The sequence below is a fragment of the Folsomia candida genome, unplaced genomic scaffold (assembly GCF_002217175.1).
Source record: "Folsomia candida strain VU population unplaced genomic scaffold, ASM221717v1 Fcan01_Sc003, whole genome shotgun sequence".
Lineage (NCBI taxonomy): Eukaryota > Metazoa > Arthropoda > Collembola > Entomobryomorpha > Isotomidae > Folsomia > Folsomia candida.
Genome location: NW_019091195.1, coordinates 5,755,446 through 5,776,546, shown reverse-complemented (window position 1 = coordinate 5,776,546; position 21,101 = coordinate 5,755,446). Strand labels below are relative to the sequence as shown.

Below are 21,101 nucleotides of genomic sequence, written 5' to 3'. Positions count from 1 at the left end.
TAAACTTTTTATCCTAACGAGAATAAAATATGTGCCTTTTCTCCCTGTGCGAACGATATCTATGAGCAATGCAAAAAAGCAAGTGAGGAGAGACGGAAATGGGTAGAGGAAATCCCAAAGGATGATTTATAGCTTTAATTTCGATATCTAAAATACGAAGGCGGGTTCTTGAAGTAATTCTATTGAAAAATGAGCACTTTCCATCCCCTCCAATACCACTCTTCACTCCTAGTTTAACATCAATTTAAAACAACAATGTTCAAATTCTTACGAAATAAGTATCTGCTGCTTCACCATACGTTTCACCCGCACATATTTATATTTTGCCTATAGATACATACCCATATTCTCTCTATGTATGAAAATTGCATGAAACATATCCCCAGGATTTACAATGAAATGTAGTACAAATATCTTGCGATATTCTCATATGTACACGTATCTATTTATATATATGTATGTACATCAACACCAATGCACCATAACTCTATATCTCGTCAAGATTGCTATATTATGAAATTTAAAATCTGTGCCTTGGCATGGCTATTTCTAAAATACTTATAAAAGCTAAATCATGCAATCGCACAATTCACGATGATTCGCAGATGGAACATGCTAATATCGTCTCTCTCGGGTCCACTTTCTCCAGTTTGAAGTATCAAGAACTACTTACTTTGAGCGCGTCCTAGCTGAAATATGTAGACGTGTGGGTATGTATGTACACACGCTGTATGCTGCATACCTACATACTTCAAAAAATGAGTGTTGAGCCACCAAGTAAATAAACAGGGTTGATTTACATTTCAAAAGTGCACACGTCAGATCCTCTCGATCCGAACCTACAAATTGTATAGTGAATTTTGATCCGGGATTTGGCTGAGTGAGATTTTATTTACAAGATTGGAGCCAGCCAAGTGAAGGTGATCAAAATATGTATGGATGGATGGGGCCAGCACTAAAAGAAGGACGACGGAGTAAAGAGCATCAACTCCAAGTCGGGGGAATCAGGAAGCAGTTATTGTGAAACTGAGTGAAATGAAATGCTAAGATTATTCCCATGCCGTAGTCCGTAATAATCTGTCGCTCATTTTCTTGATATGCCATTTATACGTCATCTCACTATTGCTCTCCCTTCAACAAAACGCTTCCCTTGTTGACTGACTCCCAACTGACTACTTGATTTCTCTCCCACATTTTCTCCATACTCGGCTGTATGCCCAATGTATTGGCCAATGTGTTGTTGGCCGTTTAATAATGTAGGAGGAATACATACACATGAAGCTTTCACCAGACTCGGCTGCTCGACCAACTCCATGTTTTTCCATGCATGTGTGTGCATGTTGGCTTTAACAACAATACAGCAATTTCATCTGCGAGGAGCTATTGAAATATGAAAATATGGAATCTTTATGTGTCTGAAATAGTTTCGGGATGGTGCTGCTGTCGGCAGGAGTTCCTCTCGGACCAAAAAAATCAAGAAGTCATGAAGCAGAGCCCCCGATGTATGTCTGTGTGTATTACATACTGCTGTTCGTTCCAGTGCTAAGAGTATTATTTGCCTTGAAGGGAAACCGGAGATTAGATGAAAAGTCAAAATTCTTGGCAAATGCCAAAAGCTCAAAAAAGGACACTTTTACAAAAACTTCCAAATCTTTCCCCTGAGCATTAGTCGGTTTCTTTGCTTTTCTTTGCATTTGTTCGTCGAGATCAATATATTTTTTAATACAACTCATGTCAACAGGAGCAGGAGGAAGTTGTCGAAAGCAGACAAAAACAGGTTAGAGAGGTCTCTCCGCGTGCAGAGAACCATCATCGACAAATATGTGATAGGGTTGTTGAAAAAAGTACTGGTGAAAGCAGAGATGGTGTTGAAAAGGAAGATCGGTTGGCTCAATTTCTACTTTTTGCATAATAATACACTGACTCGAGTGAAGTGAATATGTTGCCTACTTTGAATATTATCATTGTCTATGTCATACATGTAGGTGCATGTACACATGTTTGTACATATGCGCATACGTATTTACTCATCTGAGTATTTGTATTTATATGATGAAAGAAGAATTTCTGGAGCTAAATGTTGCTTGGGCACAGGGAGATCAATTACATTATCCGTATAATATGCGACTTTGCACAGGTATTAAAGATTTTATCTACCATCGCAGTTCACCATTCCTATGTTGTAAATAAAGTTCTTTGCAAAGTACCTTTAATAGCATCAACAGATATTTGAGCCGAGAAGCATAAGGTGTGACCTGAGCAAATAGTCACAACATTATCACCTCACCCATTCTTCCCATCTTGTAAATGACGAAACATACAACAAATCTGCATTATTGAAAGATGTGGAAAAGTCAATTTATTTACTTGTGCGTTGAAGTGCTTTCTCTCACAATCAGAGATTACGTATGCGCTCAAGTGGAATAGAATCTGTCAGAGCTTAAGTGAGCTGAGAGCAAATGCCAACGAAATGTCAGACCAAGAAGCCTAGGTTCCATAACGAGAAGGAGACATCATGACGATGATGATAATGCTCTCCACACGCAGAGATTGAGAAAATACCTCACCAACAACTCAAACTCTATAGGAATTGGAGCTAGCTTTGCATAGGTGAAAGTTTTCGGTGAGGACGACGTAGCAACGCTGGAGAGATGAAAAATAAATCCTTGACTTTCTCATTTACAAGAAGAAGAAGAAATGAGTTGCACAATGGAAAAAGAGAATGTGTTGGAAATGGAGGCAAAGGATTGAGAAGCGAACTCAATTATTTTTTGTTTATTGTTTGCTCAATATACACTCAACACTGCGAATAATAATATCTCTTCCTTCTATCTTCTAGTAGATCGTCCATATTGACGACGTTTTTTGCCTTCCATTTTCCCCTGTCATGTCGGTGGTGAACAGGGCAAGAAGACTCAATATTTGTCAGAGAATACAGTTTACATTCGTGTCCTGTCAGGATTCGACGAACCTGTATTTGTTTTCCACTTATTGCTCGTCCTCCTCGTAGTCATTGACCAAGTTGAGTGAGCGTAACAAACGAATGTACATAATATATACCTATCTACGTACATACGTAGATTCAGCAGGCTTGATAACTTACAGATACAAATCGCCTACATTTAACGTGGTCGTGGGATGAATCTAGATCTCACTCTCCATACATTCACTCGCACTCTCTCTCTCTTTGCACTCTATTCAGATCAAGGATTCGCCACCTTTCTCTTGTATGCGTACCATCTGATTGAATGGTTCGGTGAAAGCAACCCATTTTCTGAGAAACACTCTCAAACCTCGGAACAATACAAAACAATTTGTTTTTTTCTCTCTCTCCCTTTCGTCGCTAGCTAAACTTTTGTCGCATGAAATAAATTTATCTGTAGCCGACTTGCTTACTCTTCCCCACTGCTAAATACATTAAATACATGTCGGAAGAAAGCTGGTTTTGCGTCTTGTTGTAAAAAATAAATCTACTGACAAGAAACTTGTTTGTGTCCTATTGTATGCATGTTGTAGGTCTGATGGGTCTTCTGGCAGGCAGTGCAGTGATGTCCACTTGTGGTGGAGGAATTTCGAATGGACGTGAAGTTATGTGAATAGAAATTTGAAAGAGACACGCGGATTCATGGTACAAAGGACATTTCATCACATTCTACCCGCTTTTTGTGGCTCCACATAATACGAGAGTTTGGACGGACGGACAGTTGTATGGAGTGAAGTGAAAGCCAAATCACCACGATGAGATGGGAAGGCTTCAACATTTACAACTGAACCCATGCTGATTTTACTGTCGTGATGTCGGAATGACATAAATTGTTTCATTGTCGACAACTCTGCATGTTTTCGTGCGTTTATCCCCACTGCAAGGAGACACTCACTCAGCAGAGACATATTTAATGCCGAATGTATGCATGATGAACTCGATGAATGAAACTTTTTGTCACTCGCATTCCTGTGGCAGGCAGTGGTTCACATTGAAGGACGCAATGTACCAGCTAAAATTTTATTGAGCAAGTCTCCGTACAGAGTACAATGGGTGGCTCATGCCGTCTTTGAAGATGGTTTGCACACACAGAAGAGGATTCCGTCATGAATAAAATTGTGCTGTTGGTTTAATAGGTTTGCCTTGTTTTTGTTTGTATTAACAAATATATTAGTCTGTTGTACACTTTTTTTAGGGAGAAATAAAATCGTGTGTGAGATTTTCATAACTAAATATGTACAAGTGCTGAAGTATCTACATATTGCGGTTCTGCATTCCAGGCAGTCTTGTGGGTGGAGGAAAGTTGTCCTCCAGCACGACGGAACAATTTTGTTGTGTTTCTTTCTAGTGTTGTTGCATGTGGTGGGGAATTTGGAAATTGTCAGCAAACCTGTCCCGGGGCGAAATAAATGAAGATGAAAATCCTGGGAATGAAATTCTTGATGTTAGAATACACAAAGTACGAATACATCCGATTCCTTTGTCACATTAACATAGTGCGCACCACTCTGACGATATTCAGCTGTACAAATACATAGATTTGCATTTTATATTAAAAGAGGTGGTATACGTGAAAGACAAGAAAAAATGGGAAATCATCACCAGCTCTGCGGGGAACTTGGACAGCAAGGCGTGATAGACAGTAAGGAGAAAGTTGAGAAATTGGATGGCGTGGCAGACCAGGCGACTACTGGCGAGATTTAAAAGAAAAAGTATTTTGCATGATACGTAATAATATTCAATAATGAATGCAGGTGGGGAAAGTTGTTTATTCCGCAATTTCATCAATTCTCTTATTATTACGCACTCACAATGCAAGAAGAAAGTTTGCCAAGCGGAACAATTTTGGTAATCCTCGTGGGTATGAGCATTTGATAATGTACTGCAGTTAGATCATCTTATCATTGTAGGCCTCAGCTTATGTATTTTTCTTACGAAACAAGAAACACCCGCGTAGGTACATACATATTTACAACCATCATGTACACATGCAAATGAGAAAACCCAGAGACAAAGTGTGAACCAGTAAAATAAAATGAAATCCCATCCCTCCATTTCAACATGTATGTACATTTGTAGAAACCCACAAGCAACACGGTTTAAGAGTTTAGTTAAACCAACCTTGCAGTGCTTAAACGACCGAATTTTGTGTATTTACATTTTGAATAGCGAGTGAACTTTTACGGCACCGCAAGTGCGACGACCAGGTTGAATTGGTTGGGACATTGCATCCACCTTTGGACAAGAAGGCGAGGGAAGATCTGACATTTTCTCTGCTGGGTCGTGTGAGCAAGGAAATAGAACCAAGAGCGAAACGTCATTCTTGACACGACGATGAGGAAAGATGGGAAGAGGGTAGTGGATGGATGAAAAGTAAATAAATCTTAAATCCCGTCTTTCATTATACTACATTTTTTTCTGAGAAAACAAAAGGATTAGTGGCAGGTTGGTAACATACTTGCATAAGAAACCGAATATACGGTGGCGGGGTGCATTACTTAGCTACATCCGTAGGTCAATTTGTCGAGGAATTATAGACACGACTTTATTAGTAGTTGTTCAAAGTTGTTCCTCATATTGGTTTGGCGTGTTACTTGTTCCTCCAAAGTAAGCAAGCATTCTGCATTGGACGAAGGAAAGGAGACTCGGAATTGAGTCAAGAATTTCTCTCTCACACTTTATGTGCTTTCTTTCAGTTAATCCCCCTGTTTGAGCAACCTGGCTCAAGTGCAAGTGGGGTGAGAGACGTCGTTTCAGCCGTTTGTTTGCTCCTCATTCACTTCTTCCAAGCTTCCAGAAATGCAATGTGTTCATGCGATCCCGGCATGAACCACTACCAACCAGCAGCATACCGGACGACAGCGGACAAAAAACCAGTCACTTTCTCCCACCAAACTGAAAAAAGAAAAGCAACAAACAAGTACAATGTTGGTGTCTAAAAGGGAGCACATCCGATCTTGCAGTTCTCTGACACGTTTCCCCCTCTTTCAGGGGATGAAACCCACATTGCACAAAACTATGTGTACGCACGAAGACGAAAAACGACTTGGTTGCTTGCATCCTTGTCTTCACGAAATGTTTATTTCTTCCTCTCCACTCACATTTTGTGGAAGATAGATTTCAGCAAGAAATGCAACGTATTTTTAAGAAAAAACGAAAAAAACTTGAACTAATCTCGTTTACTCTGGTTCTAGTTAAGCTAGTTGTAAATATCGAGCATATATAAGTGTATAAGTATGGATGGGACATGGGATGCGTGTCCAAATCTCATATCATTGAGAAAAAAGTAGAAAAAGAAGTAACCTACTTACTTGACAAACAAACTAAAAAAGTTTCAACATTTGACGTTATGAATAAATCAATGAGACCGAGCGACCAAACCCAGCGCACAAAGTAAAAGAGGACGATGTGGACTACGAACTGTGTGTATACGAATAAAGGGTCAAAGTAATTGAGAGAATACAGTATGTGTAAAAGTTCCACTGCTCCTGGTTCATTTCCAATTCTCTACATTTTCTGCTGGGTTGGAAGAACAAGATTTACATTTGATGCCGAAATAATTTCCTTCATCCCCCTTTGACAAGGTAGTGAGCTAAGGAAGAACGATTGCATTCGGTTTGATTGATCTCTGGGAGAGAAAGCAGCAGCAGCACATTATTTTGTGCAAAGAAAATTGGGTGGCGGTTGGAGTCGGGGTAGTTGAAAGTCATTAGGTGACATCACTTACATACACCTCACTCACCCGAATATGTATACGTAAGTAAGCGACGTTATGTGTACGACATTGCACGACATCAACTAAACTTCCACCCAACCAACTCCTGTACGAATCAACTTGGCATAAACACGTAGATTACGGCTACAAGGAAACCCAAGATTATTAAGTATGTTCCAGAAAATGCAATGGTTGCTTGTGTCTCATGACGAAACTTTGTGAAAGTTGCAAAAGATGTAAAAGTTTCTACTTTCTCCTCATCCTCGTATTAATACTTGAACTTGAAAGAATCCACACATTTAATAGCTTACCGCAAAAGTAGGCACCATCACGGTGGAACATTTGGGTGGTGAGGTTTTACAATTGAATCTTCAAATGACAGGATTCAACTACCAAATCAAGCGAGAGACAAAGACGGGCAGAGTTCAAACGAGACTAAATAATCAGAGTTTGTTCGGTTGAGCAAGTCCATTGTGCTGATTAGGTTTGTCATATAGTTGGGTAATTAGTCTAGGAATGGCATGTTCCAGACCGATTGCTGGAGGATTAACAACGTGGATTAAAAAGTCATTATCTTGAATCTTGAGTTGCAGACAGCAGACAATCCATCAGAGTCAGCAAACAGTCAAACAAAAGAACTCGTCGAGATCACTTGCTGCTCCTCTGTTTCGTTGGGTAAACAAGGTTCCAGCACTTGGCTCGTTCCTCTCCTCCAGCAACTTTCGTGGTTAGTCAAGCCTGGGATATCCAGCAGCTCGGTAGGCAGCGTGTGGCGTGGCCTTCTTCTGCTCACCCTCCTCCTCCCTCAAAGTCATCAAAATTATTTTCTCTCGTGCAATAAGTGCTGCTCCTTATGCTCCGCTTATTATGAACACCACCAGAATACAAAAGTAGATGATGATTGTTGGGGATTCAGAATCATGCGTTGAGTGCATCGGGTTTTGGTCGGATACTTTCTCCAAGCAGGAGAAAGTCTCGCCTTACATGGCATATTAGTGCACACACTGAGATTAAAATATTAATTTGCGCGTAATGGTTGTCGCAAGATCATTAAGATTTCTAAACCTTAATGGGATAAATTATTATCAATCCAATGTTACATCTGCGTATGCTTTCACTCTAAGCAGAGTAAGTTATTAATACAATACTCAGGAGCTCCTTAGAGTATTAAAAACATAGAAATAATGAATGGGCGACTTATTGTGAGAACATGTTATTACAGTGCACATTATATATTATTTATTTACGGGATTCCGAACCGTTCGTTCATGTTTACTCATCGCCTGTAATGAGTAATGCATGCATGTATTAAGCGCTATACACGCGATGCATCTGAGATGGGATATTCTTATCGGTGTTAAGATCTTTGGAGGGTTTCTTAGATCGATTGAGAAGCAAATATATGGCTCGTTCTTCTATTCAGTCAATCTGAGAGACCAAATGAAAATCCAGCAAGCAGCATGGAAATATGCTTAGGTTTCCAGTTTTTGGATTTATTGTGTGTGAGTAGTAACGGAGGAGCAGACTTCCATCCAGCCGTCCTCGGGAGTGTCAATCTGCGTATAACCTCGACTTTGCTCTCTACGAAGGGAGAATGTATTCCAAAGTGCAAAATGGTCCTTTGGGTAGAGTCCGAAACTGTTCTGCTGCTCACTGCTGTTGCTGCTGAATCTCGAAATAGCCAGAAAATCTTGCTATTTCGAGATGAAGATCTTAAGAACTTTTAGAGGAGAATGAATCCTTGAAAGTCTTATATTGTACTTGAGCACTATCACTCAAGACTACTGCCAACACTCGACACAAACATGATAGCTAAAATGATATTTATTGCCACATCTTTTTGTACACTTTTCCACAAAGACAGAGAGAGAGAGAGGCGATGAGAAACAAAATTAGGACCCAGCCAGCCACCAGAAAGAAAGAATACATGTAATAAAATGCAATACAATAATATAGCAGCAGCAGCACGACGACACTATTCCTCCAAAAGTCCAATTGAGTGAAAGTGGGCGGGGGCACGACACTCAAACTTGCAATTACGGAATAAGGCTCTCTTTCTCTCTCTCATAAGTGACTGATTGCTATTCATTATGCACGCGGTATGGTTTGTGGTGCCCAATCCAACAGAATTTTCTCCACCGCAACTCCCATTATTTCCAGTTTACATATTTAAAAAGTAGTCGTCTTATAATTCTTAACGTATTTATGCATCATCAAACGTGGGGAAATTAAGAAGAGCCAGCATCTTGAGTTTGACAGCTGTCCAAGTTTGCAGCGTGATTTGTCTTCGTTTAATGGTTATAGACTTCCCAGAGGGATGAACGAGTTGATATTGCCTAATAAATGCTTTCCAAATTTCCACCAGATTTGTTGGTTTGGGTTGGATCACCACCACCACCAATACAAATAGAAGTAGCCGAGAGAGAGAGAGAGGCGAAGGAAGGAAGGAAGGAAGGAGTCGCATTGGCATGAAGAAAGTGAACCGAGTTTAGTCGGTTGAATCCCGGTGAGATTCTTATTGAATGATTTATGACTTTTCTACCCTGCTGCTCCAAGGCAAAGATTTTCACCCACGACTACCACCAAACGGTATGAAATAGGCGAAAACTCACCCATATTCGCCCTAATGAAATGAAACGGGAACAAAGGGAAAAATCAGCATCCACGACTTTCATTCACCTTCTCCACCGTCTCCTAACATGGATGTGAGTGGAAAGTACACATTTGGTGGAAATTTCTTACCACCACTCGACGACCATTCACACCCGATATACAGCCATTCAGAAAACTGTCCCATTCCTTTTCTCTCTCGTTCGTGCAGGAATTAAGGTTTGAGCGAGATTCAACCCCATCCATATGACTGGAGAGGATTGATGAGCTCAGGGGGTTGAAGTTGTGCAGGAGAATTGGACCTACGTGAAGCAGAAGTGGGGAGAGCGAGAGAGAGAGACACTCGAAACTTGGAAAGTTCAAGTAATGGGTCACAATTTGATTTGAGAATTTATAAGAGTTTCGAAACCTCACCCCTTCTCAAAGTTTATCTGTAATTGCTATCGATTTGCCAGCTCTAGGCGATATATTTGTATATATTTAACACCGCCTCATATATCATCTTGTCCCCATTCATCATATTTCTTCTGACACAAATCTTCCACTATCTTGTCCTCAAGTCAGGAGACAATTTGACAGTTGAAAATCCCTCGAGTTTTTGCATATCTAATTGGCTTCTCAAAGAGGAGAAGAACCAATCTGGTATGTACCGCGTCGTTTCTATTATTTCCCTCAGGAGAGAGAGAGCGAGAGACTAAGAGCTTTTTTGTCGTTTGATTTAAATTCTTGATGGTCTATGAGCGTCTTTTTACTGATTGAAGGGAATCTAACTGCCGCAAATACATCGTTAATGCTAAAGAGGGAGATGTAGAGTGCTAACCAAGATAGTTTCGCCTTTTATGTATGATCAGGCCATGCCCCAGAATATAAAGTCAATCACATAAGCTTTGACAAATTGAGAGATTTTTATCAACTCGAGGTCAAAATTGCATTGGAATTCAGCAGAGAGCAAATGTGTGTGTGTGTGTAGAGAGACTTATCACATCCTGCTCATCACCAAACATGCCCTCAATAAACGGATCCAAATAAATCCCAATTGTGATGGGATTTTGTGATGGTGGGAAAGTAAGTGGCCAACCAACCACAGGCAGCAGCGGAGGAAGAACCAAGTAGGAAAGAAAGGGAGCGAGACAAAACCGGCCGTGAAGCCAAAACGGCTCACCCAAATTCTGAATGGCAGAGTAGCAACGACGTAAAAAGCTGGAGAGAAAACGGGCATAAAGCGTGAAGAAGAGTATGATGATGTATTAGTCTCCTCCGTGATCTATCAAAAATCCAATATATTTCAAAAAATCCTCCTAAAATCGAAACAAAACCTTGACGTCCTCGTTTATCTCGATCAGTGAAGTCGCATGATGATAAAATGTACATTCGTGCGTCAATTTGTTACTGAAAAATTTCAACTCTGAAAACATCACTTTTGGTCTTGCTGCACCATCAGGAAGGAAGGAAAAGGAAACACAATCAACGCCCAACGACTACACACGGCTTAACAAATACGCCACGGATAAAAAAAAGAAAACAGGAAGAGATGACCGTTTCAATGGACAATAAACAACCCTCCACGTGGGATAAAGGACAACGACGACGGTATCCAAATGAAACTGTGTCCTCGTGGTGTTGCTAATTTACTTTGTGTTTTGAAAAGAAAGCAGGATTACCAAATAGAGCGTGAACAGGTTGAATTCTGCTACGGTGCGTTGCGAGTGAAAGTTGTGGATAACAATCAACCGTTGGTCTTTTCCGTCTTCTGCTCCTGAAGGTTGCTCGGAGGTAGAAGCAGAGAGAAAGAGAGAAATGGACATCTCGGAAGATCCGTCTACCTACATGTATTCTTATATTCGTTCGTGTGGGATGAGCGAATTGTTCCTTTCTTCCCATTGACGACGCAGGTGTTTGATTTCAGACGCTTTGGACATGCAATTTATCCATTTCCAAATGTGCCATGAGAGTGAGAGACTGTAATCGGCCATCAACGCTGCTTTCTTCTCTTTCCTTCACTCTTTGTGACCCAGAGCTCCAAGTGGAAGTCAATCATTTCACAATCTCTCATCACTTGTTTGTATTGACAGAGGGGAAAAAAGTGGATGAGAGGAAAGGGATCCATGCGTAAAATTGTTACTGCCTTTTATAAATAGCTTTAATGGATATAAAGCAGTACAAAAATGTTCCTACTTGGTATGCTTCGTGCAATCAATATTCTGTTGAGATCAAGTACAATGTCCTGAAAACGTATAGCAAATTCTGGATCGAATAATTCTAAAATGAGGCGAATCGAGACGTGGTGACAAAACCTTGTCTCCCTCCTCGTATTTTATGAAGGGGATAAAAATTCTGATTGTTGAAAATGGAGGCAACAGAATTAGGTTGATGATGACTCCAAAGAGGATTTGTCGTTCCGAAAAATGAGACTTTCAAGAGTGGATTACGGGTGTCGACGATTTTTACATGACGGGCGGCGGATACTCGCGAAACAGCTCAAACTCTAATTTCGATTTCTAGGAGGATCTTCCTTCCTTTTCTCCTTCTCCAGAAATCTATCACGAGATGTCCAATTTATAGTGTTGGCTATTCCTGCAGGTAGAAGGAAGCTGAGCACGGCGATGCTCCAAATGTAAGTGCACTCCGTCCGTGTACTGAAAAGTGAAAAAGGAATCGTAATTGTAATTCGTTGATTCGGATGGCACTGCTGCTTTGTGAAGTGGATTCGCTCGTTTTGAGCGTTTCTTTCGTCGTCGTCGTCGTCTTGTTCTTCCTCTTGAAATTCACTCTCTATCCTCGACTGGGAAGAAGCAAGAGGAGAAGTGAATACCGATCTCTGGGGACCCGAGGACAAAGAATCCTCTCTGTGACCATGGAAGAAGAAGAACTCCAAAGAATTTATACTTCCGCCTCTTTCAATCAAAGCACCCCTTTCTCCTGACTTTCTCCCAACTTTGATGTGTGTCCACGACCATGCTGCCTGCCTACCCTTCATCAAACATACATGTAAAAAATTAGTGTAGTAATGATACACAAATAATGTCATACGATCATCTCTATTAGGTTACATATTTACATATGTATTCATACACCTTACCCCAATGCTATAAAATTCGCATAATGATAAGAGAAATCGATGCAATTCTAACGTCGAGGGGACCTTGCTAATAGTGGCTAGGCTACAAATTATCGTTCTGAACTGACAGTTGTGAATTTTAAGCCTCAAGTGTATAGGAACAATTAAAAATATGATAATATGATTTTAATAAGAGATTTATATTGAGAATTTTTTAACGAGTTTCATATTTAATTAATTTAATGAGTCTAAGTACCACGCATAGAATCAAGCTTTTGCTCATGAATTCGTTATCTTTAACTCAAACACCACGATAACCTTGTAATTTTCCTCACGTAATTATGAGTATTTTCCAAGATTTCCAAATAATACATGATGCCAGCCTCAATTGTGGGACGTTTAGTGGGGCAAGACGCCACTGGATTCGTGGCAGTTTCGAATCACAGTTTGTTTTTGCCTGCTACAGATTTTTCTCTCAATCTTCTTTCCACTCCGCTTTCTCAAATTTCAAAATTTCATACGATGGTCTTTTTTGGAAATTTTGAATACAACAACGCATACTTGTAACGTCCCTTTGGTATCGTCTTGGTGGAGTTCTCTGTCAGTTTCTTCCAGACAAGTAAGTTCGTTTTATTTCCCCGTTGATTCTATCTTCAGTCTGACGTGATTCTGGTTTCACCGTTATAGTAGACAGACAACGGTTATAATTTGTGTCAGTTAGGTAACGGAGATTTGGAAAAGTCCCAGTGTCACTTGGATTAGACTCCACCAAACTGATTAGTTTAATTTTACCGTACTTAAAGTTGTCAATCTGGATTTCCACAATTGAGTACGTTAGTCTTATGTCATTCCTCAATCAATCGATTGCGTCGTGTCGTCTTTATTTTACTTCCTAATAATTATCCTTCCTATTAATTTTCAGTGAATTCATTTTTAAAGTTGCAAAATAACCCTATATACTTTCTGTTGTACGTTAGTCAACCATATTAATTATTAATAAAAATCGTTCAACTAATTTATCAAATCCTAAGAGGTAAGAGGAAGAAAATAAATACGTAATGATTTAATTTAAGTGAGGCAGTTTAATTCCTATATAAAAGCTAAATTATGTTTCGATTGATTACTACAGGTGATCGTGCGTTAACATAATTTGTTGCTATCTATGTTATTGAAACCTTGGCTTGCGACCTTGCGACCTAGTAGCGTCACCAATTCCAATTTTGGTAATCTGTTGAGAAAGTTGTCATCTCATAAATTGGTAAGTAGCAGACCTTTGCAATTAACTTTTTGTACTGCCGTGTTTCATTTTGACCATCATGCAATTTCACTCATATAAAGAAATAGCAAGCATACCACAAGTCACATTGCATCTAAATCTCATTTCATACCTCTTAAAAATTACAAGAAACAACTTTGGTCCAGAATTCAGAAGTACTGTTTTAATGCAGATGGATGGATGATAAGCAAGAGTGACAACTTGGCTAAATCACCTTCAGGAAGTAACCACTAGTAATACAAACTTTCATGTGATATTTATTCTGAATTCTGAAAATTGTTGGTTTACTCAAGATATCAACGTCAAACAAGATAATAGGCATCCACGATAAATCAAATGTATCGTCATCTCGGTGGGCATTTCTCTCCGCATCAAGCCATAGTAATTGAATGAAATAGTGAACGATCAAAAATAACTTGAGTTATTTGAGCTGAATCATGAGCAAATCGTCGTATGCCAACCATGCGGATTTTGTTACATCAGAAGATGGAACGACGGTAGAGGAAATTCTCAAGATTCTTCTCTCCATTTCGTTGACACCACTTTTAGCTGCTCTAATTCTTCCCTGGGCCGTTCCTCCAAAATTTATCTACCATGCAACGAAAGATTCATGTTTCTACAATTACATTCGAGCTATTATGGAATACCCCTTCATCGTTGTTCTACCCTTGTGGCTGGTTACGATTTTGGCTGGTCAGGATGAAGAGCAAGTATCCATGTACAACAACTTCGTCTGGATCTTCCTAATCTGTACTTGTGCGGGAATCATGGTTGTCAATTACGCTATCACAGAACCGAAATGGGAGGGTTTTTTATGCTTCTGGGATAAAATCAAGAATAAACCTCTGACTTCATCATCAGTGCCTTTCACTGGATTGAATCCGGCCAATAAACTATCAGAATGCGATGAAAAGGAGGAGAAAAGGAGCAGTAGCAGTGACGGTGGTGGCGATGATAAGATCAAATATCCATTTATAACGAATTATAGGGCAATTGTCATATACGTCACGGTGATTGCAATTCTCGCAGTCGATTTCCCACTTTTCCCTCGGCGGTATGCTAAAACTAAGAAGTATGGATATAGCTTGATGGACATCGGAACAGGCTCTTTCGTAAGCTAGATTTTTGCCACTATAAATATACCATTGCATTCTGAGCTTTCCTGTCTCATTAGATTTTTGCAAATGCTATCATTTCACCCGAGGCGAAAGGGAGGAAATCTAATTTGCTCAAGTCATGGATCTCTACCCTTCCTCTGCTCGCAATTGGTCTAATTCGCCTTATTTCAGTGAAAGGTAACTTGCATGCATTTACATATATGCATAGTATGGTTAGAAACAACTAATAACAGGGAAGAATTATGATAATTACTAACAGCAATTTTGCTTTTATTATTAGGGATTGAATATCATGAGGTAGTAGAAGAATATGGGGTACACTGGAATTTTTTCTTCACATTGGCGTCTGTCAAGCTCTTGAGTGCTCTTATTTTCTCATGTATCAATCCTGCCTTCTCCTTCAAACTTTCATGTATCGTCGGACTCGTGTATGAATACTTGTTGACCAAGGATAATCTTTTGGAAAGTTATCTTCTCAACATTCACACTTCAAGAAACAACATTATAGATGCTAATCGCGAAGGATTGTTCTCAGTTTGTGGATATCTCACCATTTACCTTGCAAGTGTATACGTGGGCAAAGTTATTTACTCGGTCCCTTCGCAAACTATCAAACACTGGTCGTTACACTCCTTTCGATCGCTGGTTCATGTGTTAATGCTTTGGATAGGCTTATACGTTTCCAAATCGTACGGAACTCAAAGTTGTCGGAGGGCAGCAAATTTGTCCTATAGCCTTTGGATTTTAGCAACAAACTACACGATTTTATGGGCTCTTACAACAATAAGTTTACTTCAGTCAGTTGCCCAACATGTTGGACTACTGCATGGACCATTGATTTCATACGAACTAAAGTCTGTGATGGATCGGGAGGAAGAGAAAATTAAAAAGTTGAATCAACAGTTCAAAGCTAAAGGACATGGAGTACATTGTGGGGAAACGGCTACAAAGGACGAAGAGTTGGAGGTAGCACTTGCACAGTTGGAACAAAAACTCGGAGAATTTAAGAAATCTGGGAAATCATCAATCTGTGGCGAGGTTACAACGCTCATAAAACACCTCGAAGAAGAATTGAGCCACCTTGAGACACGACTGGAGGGTGAAACAGAGGAGGAGGAGGAGGAAAAGAAGAGGAACGAGAATAAAATAAATCTAACCAACGAAAAGAATTTAATCTCAATGCCAGATTTAACTAAATCGCCAGTCACATTGGAAGCTATTTGTTACAATGGGCTTTTAGTTTTCCTCTTTGGAAATCTCTTGACGGGATTGGTGAACTGCATGATGCACACCATGTATGTCCCGAATTACTTGGCATTGTGTTATTTATGGGCTTATGCCAGCATCATTTCCACTGTTAGCATTGTCTTGTATACCAATAACATACAATTAAAATTTTGGTAATGTATCTATTACAAATATTTTATAATAATCCTGGAGAATAATAATGATTATTTTTATATTAAAATCCGAAACAATTGTTGCAAATCTTAATAATATAGTTAAGATTCATTGTCATTAGTTCATGGATTCTCTGTTATGCCGTTCTTTAGTAGTTTATTTGAATTCATAAATTGCATATAGCACAGAAAGTAGATAACCACGGTTGCTTGACAATAAGTATCTTAGCAGTGTAATACGGTTGCGACAAATGAAGCATTTCGAAAAAAAAATCATTTTTGAAATCGTTGGTACTTTTGCGATGGTAAAAAGTACAAAAAAGTACCAACGAGTTTGACCTCGAATAACTTTTCAATAGGCAGAGATAGGGGCTTACTTCTCAAGGATGAAATCATCCTAATTTTTAGCTTGATTTTTTAAGCTAAAAATCTCGAGTGCACTATTTCGGAAAATTAAAACGTTTATTTCGAAGAATATCTCTAAAATTTAAGTTTTTCAGGAATTTTACAGTCAATTCTTATCTCACAAAATTCTATAATATACCAAAATGATCGTATGATCTAGACCGATCGATTGACACCCCACTGGAGGGTGTGAGATAATTTGATCCAGATTTGACCTAGGGGGTCATCTCAATCCTCCAACTTAGCAACGGTCCACTCACACCATTTTTATAGTACATAATAATTTCTTCAAAAATGAAAATTTGTGTTGGAAACAATTCATTTGTCGCAACATGGTTAGAAGTGTAAAGTTGTCAAGCAATATTGATTGGTAGATAACTATTATTTTAACATGTTTCAGTCTCTGTGGGAACGTGTCCAACAATCATCTTTTACACCAAAACTCTACTTCCACAATCACCGTAGTTTTTTCGTCTGTGCAGTTTCACCAAATTCCTCTTTACCACTTCCAGCCACCATGGGGCCGGCTAAAATTGAATACCCAGTTCTAAAGGAAGATCCCAATGTGATTGATGATTATCATGGCACCAAAATTGCCGATCCTTTCCGTTGGTTGGAGAAACCAGACTCTGAAGAAGTTACAAAATTTGTGGAGGTATGTAAAGTCTCGTATATTGTCCATATTTAAATGAATGTTTGGTATATCTCATGTGCGTATATCGTTATGTCAAAAGGCACAAAACGCCATTACCGTACCATTTTTGGGGAAATGCGAAGTCCGCGGAGCAATTGAAAAGCGATTAACTGAGCTGTGGAACTATCCTAAATACTCATGCCCCTACAAGGTTAGTTACAAAGTTATGCATGAGTTGCAAATAACGTTAATTGTTTTATATTTTGCAGCGAGGGAATCGTTACTTTTACTTTAAAAATACAGGACTTCAAAATCAAAGGTACGAAATTTTCAAAATTACTAATATTGACTAATTTGGGAAATAAACCATGGACAATTAATTATATTATGAAATTTGTCTTTTAGTGTTTTGTACGTCCAAGAATCATTGGAAGATGAAGGAAAAGTGTTTCTCGATCCAAATACATTATCAGAAGGTCAGTAGAATTTAATTTTATTTTGCTAACATTAACGGATTTTATAAATAATGATTTATTTATACAATAATTTAATTTGTATAGATGGAACAGTGGCAATTTCAACTTACAAATTTTCGGATAATGGAGAAATTTTTGCGTATGGGTTAAGTGCCAGTGGAAGTGACTGGATTTCAATTCACTTTAAAAATGTTTCTACTGGCGAGAATTACCCAGAAGTTCTGCATAAGGTGAAATTTAGCAGCATTGCTTGGACCATCGACAATAAAGGAATTTTTTATGGCGTAAGACGATCACATAGACAATCACGTGCTTGGTTTAAAGTTGAATTTAACGAATAATATATGCTTCAGCGATACCCAGAGCAGGAAGGGATTACTGACGGGTCAGAAACTACATCAAATGAACACCAGAAACTTTATTACCATCTACTTGGGACAAGCCAGTCGGAGGTATTGAAAAATTGTAGCGATACTATGCAACCTGACTCGGGCTACTGACCGAGTTACCGAGTTGTTAGTTTTACCTGATTTTTATTCGTAGGACGTTCTAGTGGTCGAGTTCCTTGAAAATCCAAAATGGAGAGTGGCAGCTGAAGTTAGTGATTGCGGAAAATATCTGCTGGTCTTTCCGCAGCAGGACTGTCGCGATAATTTGGTATTTTTTGCCGATGTTTCTGAACAAATGAAAAATGGTTTCAACTCAAAACTTGTGTTGACACCTGTTGTGTCAAAATATGAAGCCGATTACGATGTAAGTACATATATGTATGTATATTCAATCCTGAGTGATTGGTATTTTACTGTGATGTTTTACGCAGTACCTTTTCTTTCATGTTAATAGTATGTTACCAATGATGGGCCAAAGTTTCATTTCCGAACCAGTAAAGGGGCACCAAATTACCGTATTGCTACGATTGACTTTTCAAAGCCTATAACTGATGATGGGTGGACCACTCTTGTACCAGAGCACCCGAAAAATGTTTTGGACTGGGCTGCGTGCGTCAACCAGTAAGTGACTATTGATAACAATAGCATTTTTGCACAGTCGTACAATTTCAATCAGTGGTTATATTAATAATTCGTGACTATTTGTTATCGCTCTTGACAGGGACAAGTTAGTTTTGGGATTTCTCGAGGATGTGAAAAATACTTTGGAGTTACGAAGCTTAACGGATGGCACATACATTCAAAACTTTGACTTGGATGTTGGCACGATTACCGGGTATATATTTCAATTAATACATACGTTGTCTGATGTTAATAAATGATCTGCTTGATTAAATAAAGAAATATATTACCGTAGGTATTCCGGAAAACGCCAACATTCTGAGTTCTTTTATCAATTTGCATCATTTCTAAGTCCTGGAAGAATTTTTCATTGCGACTTCAGTACAACACCCTTCAGTGCAAAGGTATTAATAAGTTGCTACCATTTCACTTAAATCAAATTCTGACAGATTGGTTTAAACGACATTATTTATATGACACTATTTTAACCATCACTTTTGATTCACAGCTTATAAGAGAAGTTCATTTAGAAGGCTTTGATGCATCACAGTTTGAGACCCAACAAATATTCTACAACGGTAAAGATGGAACCAAAATACCCATGTTTATCGTTCACATAAAGGTAATTTTCGAGTGTTCACTTTATTTCATACATTTATACGTTGGTTGACCTGTATTCTTTATGATGTCATGCTAGGGTATTAAACGGGATGGCAGCAACGTCTGTTTATTGTATGGCTACGGAGGATTTAACATTTCTGTTCAGCCTGCATTTTCTGTGACCCGCTTAGTATTCATGCAACATTTTGAAGGCGTGGTTTGTATTCCAAACATCCGGGGTGGAGGGTACGCTATTATTAGCAGTAACACTATATTTAAGTATTATTAGTAATTGAATTTGCAAAATTGAAGACGATAAACTTAATCAATTTGAAGGGAATATGGCGAGCACTGGCACAATGGTGGAAGATTGCTAAACAAGCAAAACAGTTTTGATGACTTTCAAGGTAAGTCAGTAGTCACACATACGTATAGTATTCCATGTTTAAATCAATGATATTAGTCTATATTCTAACCTTGTAGCTGCGGCTCAGTATCTCATCGACAACAATTACAGTTCTGCAAAGGTAAACATGACTAATATAATATGTACTACTTCCTGATTATGGTAATAATGAAATTAATGAAGTTCATACCTTTCCCCGTAGTTTTGTTGCTCTATTTCCTCTACTGACCTCAAAATAGGTTTCAATTTCTGGAAAATTATTAATTTGTTGGATTTGTTGGTTCTAGAAAATTGTAATCCAAGGAGCTAGCAATGGAGGACTGCTTGTTGGTGCATCAATAAATCAACGGCCTGACTTATTCGGAGGTACAAAACCAAATAATCCTGTACTTTATCCTGCACAGTATTTTAATTATTAATGTCTACTTTGTACAGCTGCCATTGCTCAAGTTGGGTAAGTATTGTATTGGTATGATTTAATGATATATATTAATGCCACAATTCTTGCTTTTGCTTCTTTCAGTGTAATGGACATGCTTAGATTCCACAAGTTTACCATTGGATATGGTGAGCCTTATCATAAGTGATTACTAAATTTAATAATTTATACAATAATGCTTTTCATTTAGCATGGTGTTCTGACTATGGATGTCCTGATGAGAAGAAGCATTTTGACAACCTTATCAAATTCTCTCCTGTTCATAACGTCAATGCTCCCGAGGATATAGAGAAACAGTATCCATCTGTCCTTTTGCTGACCGGTAAGTACACTATTTAATGTATAAGCTTTACCCCTGAATGTTCTGAGTCCGTGTAATATTTTGCGTCCATTGTTGTAGCCGACCATGATGATCGGGTTTCGCCACTTCATTCTTTTAAATTCATTGCTCAACTTCAGAAAGTAGTGGGTCGACACCCTAACCAGGTAGTCTAATATATCAGAATACATAGGTCTCAGAATATGGTTTCATAAAGAGACTAATTTTCATCTTGCAGTCAAACCCTCTACTGATCCGCATTGAAACAAAAGCTGGGCATGGGGCTGGTAAGTATGTGTGCTTATCTACATATGAATTTGTAAAGGCAAAATTTAAAGACCTCTTTTTGTTTTTTGCACTACCCAATTTTCAGGTAAACCAACTAAGAAAATTGTAAGTCAAACAAACAAATTGCATAGAGAAATTAAATTATTCATTCTACAGTCTTATAATTTCAGATTGAAGAGCATGTGGACATCTTGGCGTTTCTAGTCCAGACCCTTGGAATAACATTCAAACCTTAATTTGACAAAATTCTTATGTACGAATTGATTTATTTTCTATTTGTAACAACATCTAGGAATAAAGAGAGTATTTAATTGATTCATTTCTGTCTGTGTAGTAATCGAGCTGTACATTATATAAATTATGC

At 38.6% G+C, this 21,101-nt stretch overlaps 1 protein-coding gene across 5 annotated transcripts; it reads left to right on the top strand.

Moving 5' to 3' along the window:
- Positions 1 to 12,615: 12,615 nt before the first annotated feature.
- LOC110845558 (prolyl endopeptidase) lies at positions 12,616 to 21,056 on the top strand. 5 transcript variants are annotated; one of them, XM_022091997.2, is made up of 24 exons: positions 12,804 to 12,985; positions 13,496 to 13,624; positions 16,966 to 17,220; positions 17,300 to 17,410; positions 17,469 to 17,518; positions 17,605 to 17,675; positions 17,760 to 17,959; positions 18,029 to 18,127; positions 18,219 to 18,428; positions 18,519 to 18,685; positions 18,786 to 18,899; positions 18,981 to 19,089; positions 19,194 to 19,307; positions 19,383 to 19,531; positions 19,622 to 19,692; positions 19,769 to 19,812; positions 19,979 to 20,057; positions 20,127 to 20,145; positions 20,215 to 20,258; positions 20,321 to 20,452; positions 20,531 to 20,616; positions 20,688 to 20,736; positions 20,823 to 20,842; positions 20,908 to 21,056. In XM_022091997.2, exons 2-24 carry the CDS (start codon positions 13,529 to 13,531, stop codon positions 20,971 to 20,973), a joined length of 2,355 nt encoding a protein of 784 aa, XP_021947689.1. In that variant the 5' UTR covers positions 12,804 to 12,985; positions 13,496 to 13,528; the 3' UTR covers positions 20,974 to 21,056. The 5 variants fall into 5 exon arrangements, with proteins under 5 accessions (XP_021947691.1, XP_035705151.1, XP_035705150.1 ...); XM_022091998.2 differs by lacking the exon at positions 12,804 to 12,985 and adding an exon at positions 13,157 to 13,399; XM_022091999.2 differs by lacking the exons at positions 16,966 to 17,220; positions 17,300 to 17,410; positions 17,469 to 17,518; ... (17 more) ...; positions 20,823 to 20,842; positions 20,908 to 21,056 and adding exons at positions 13,088 to 13,399; positions 13,815 to 13,865; positions 13,936 to 14,754; positions 14,817 to 14,937; positions 15,041 to 16,250 and having other exon boundaries at positions 12,616 to 12,985.
- The last annotated feature ends 45 nt before the right edge of the window (positions 21,057 to 21,101 follow it).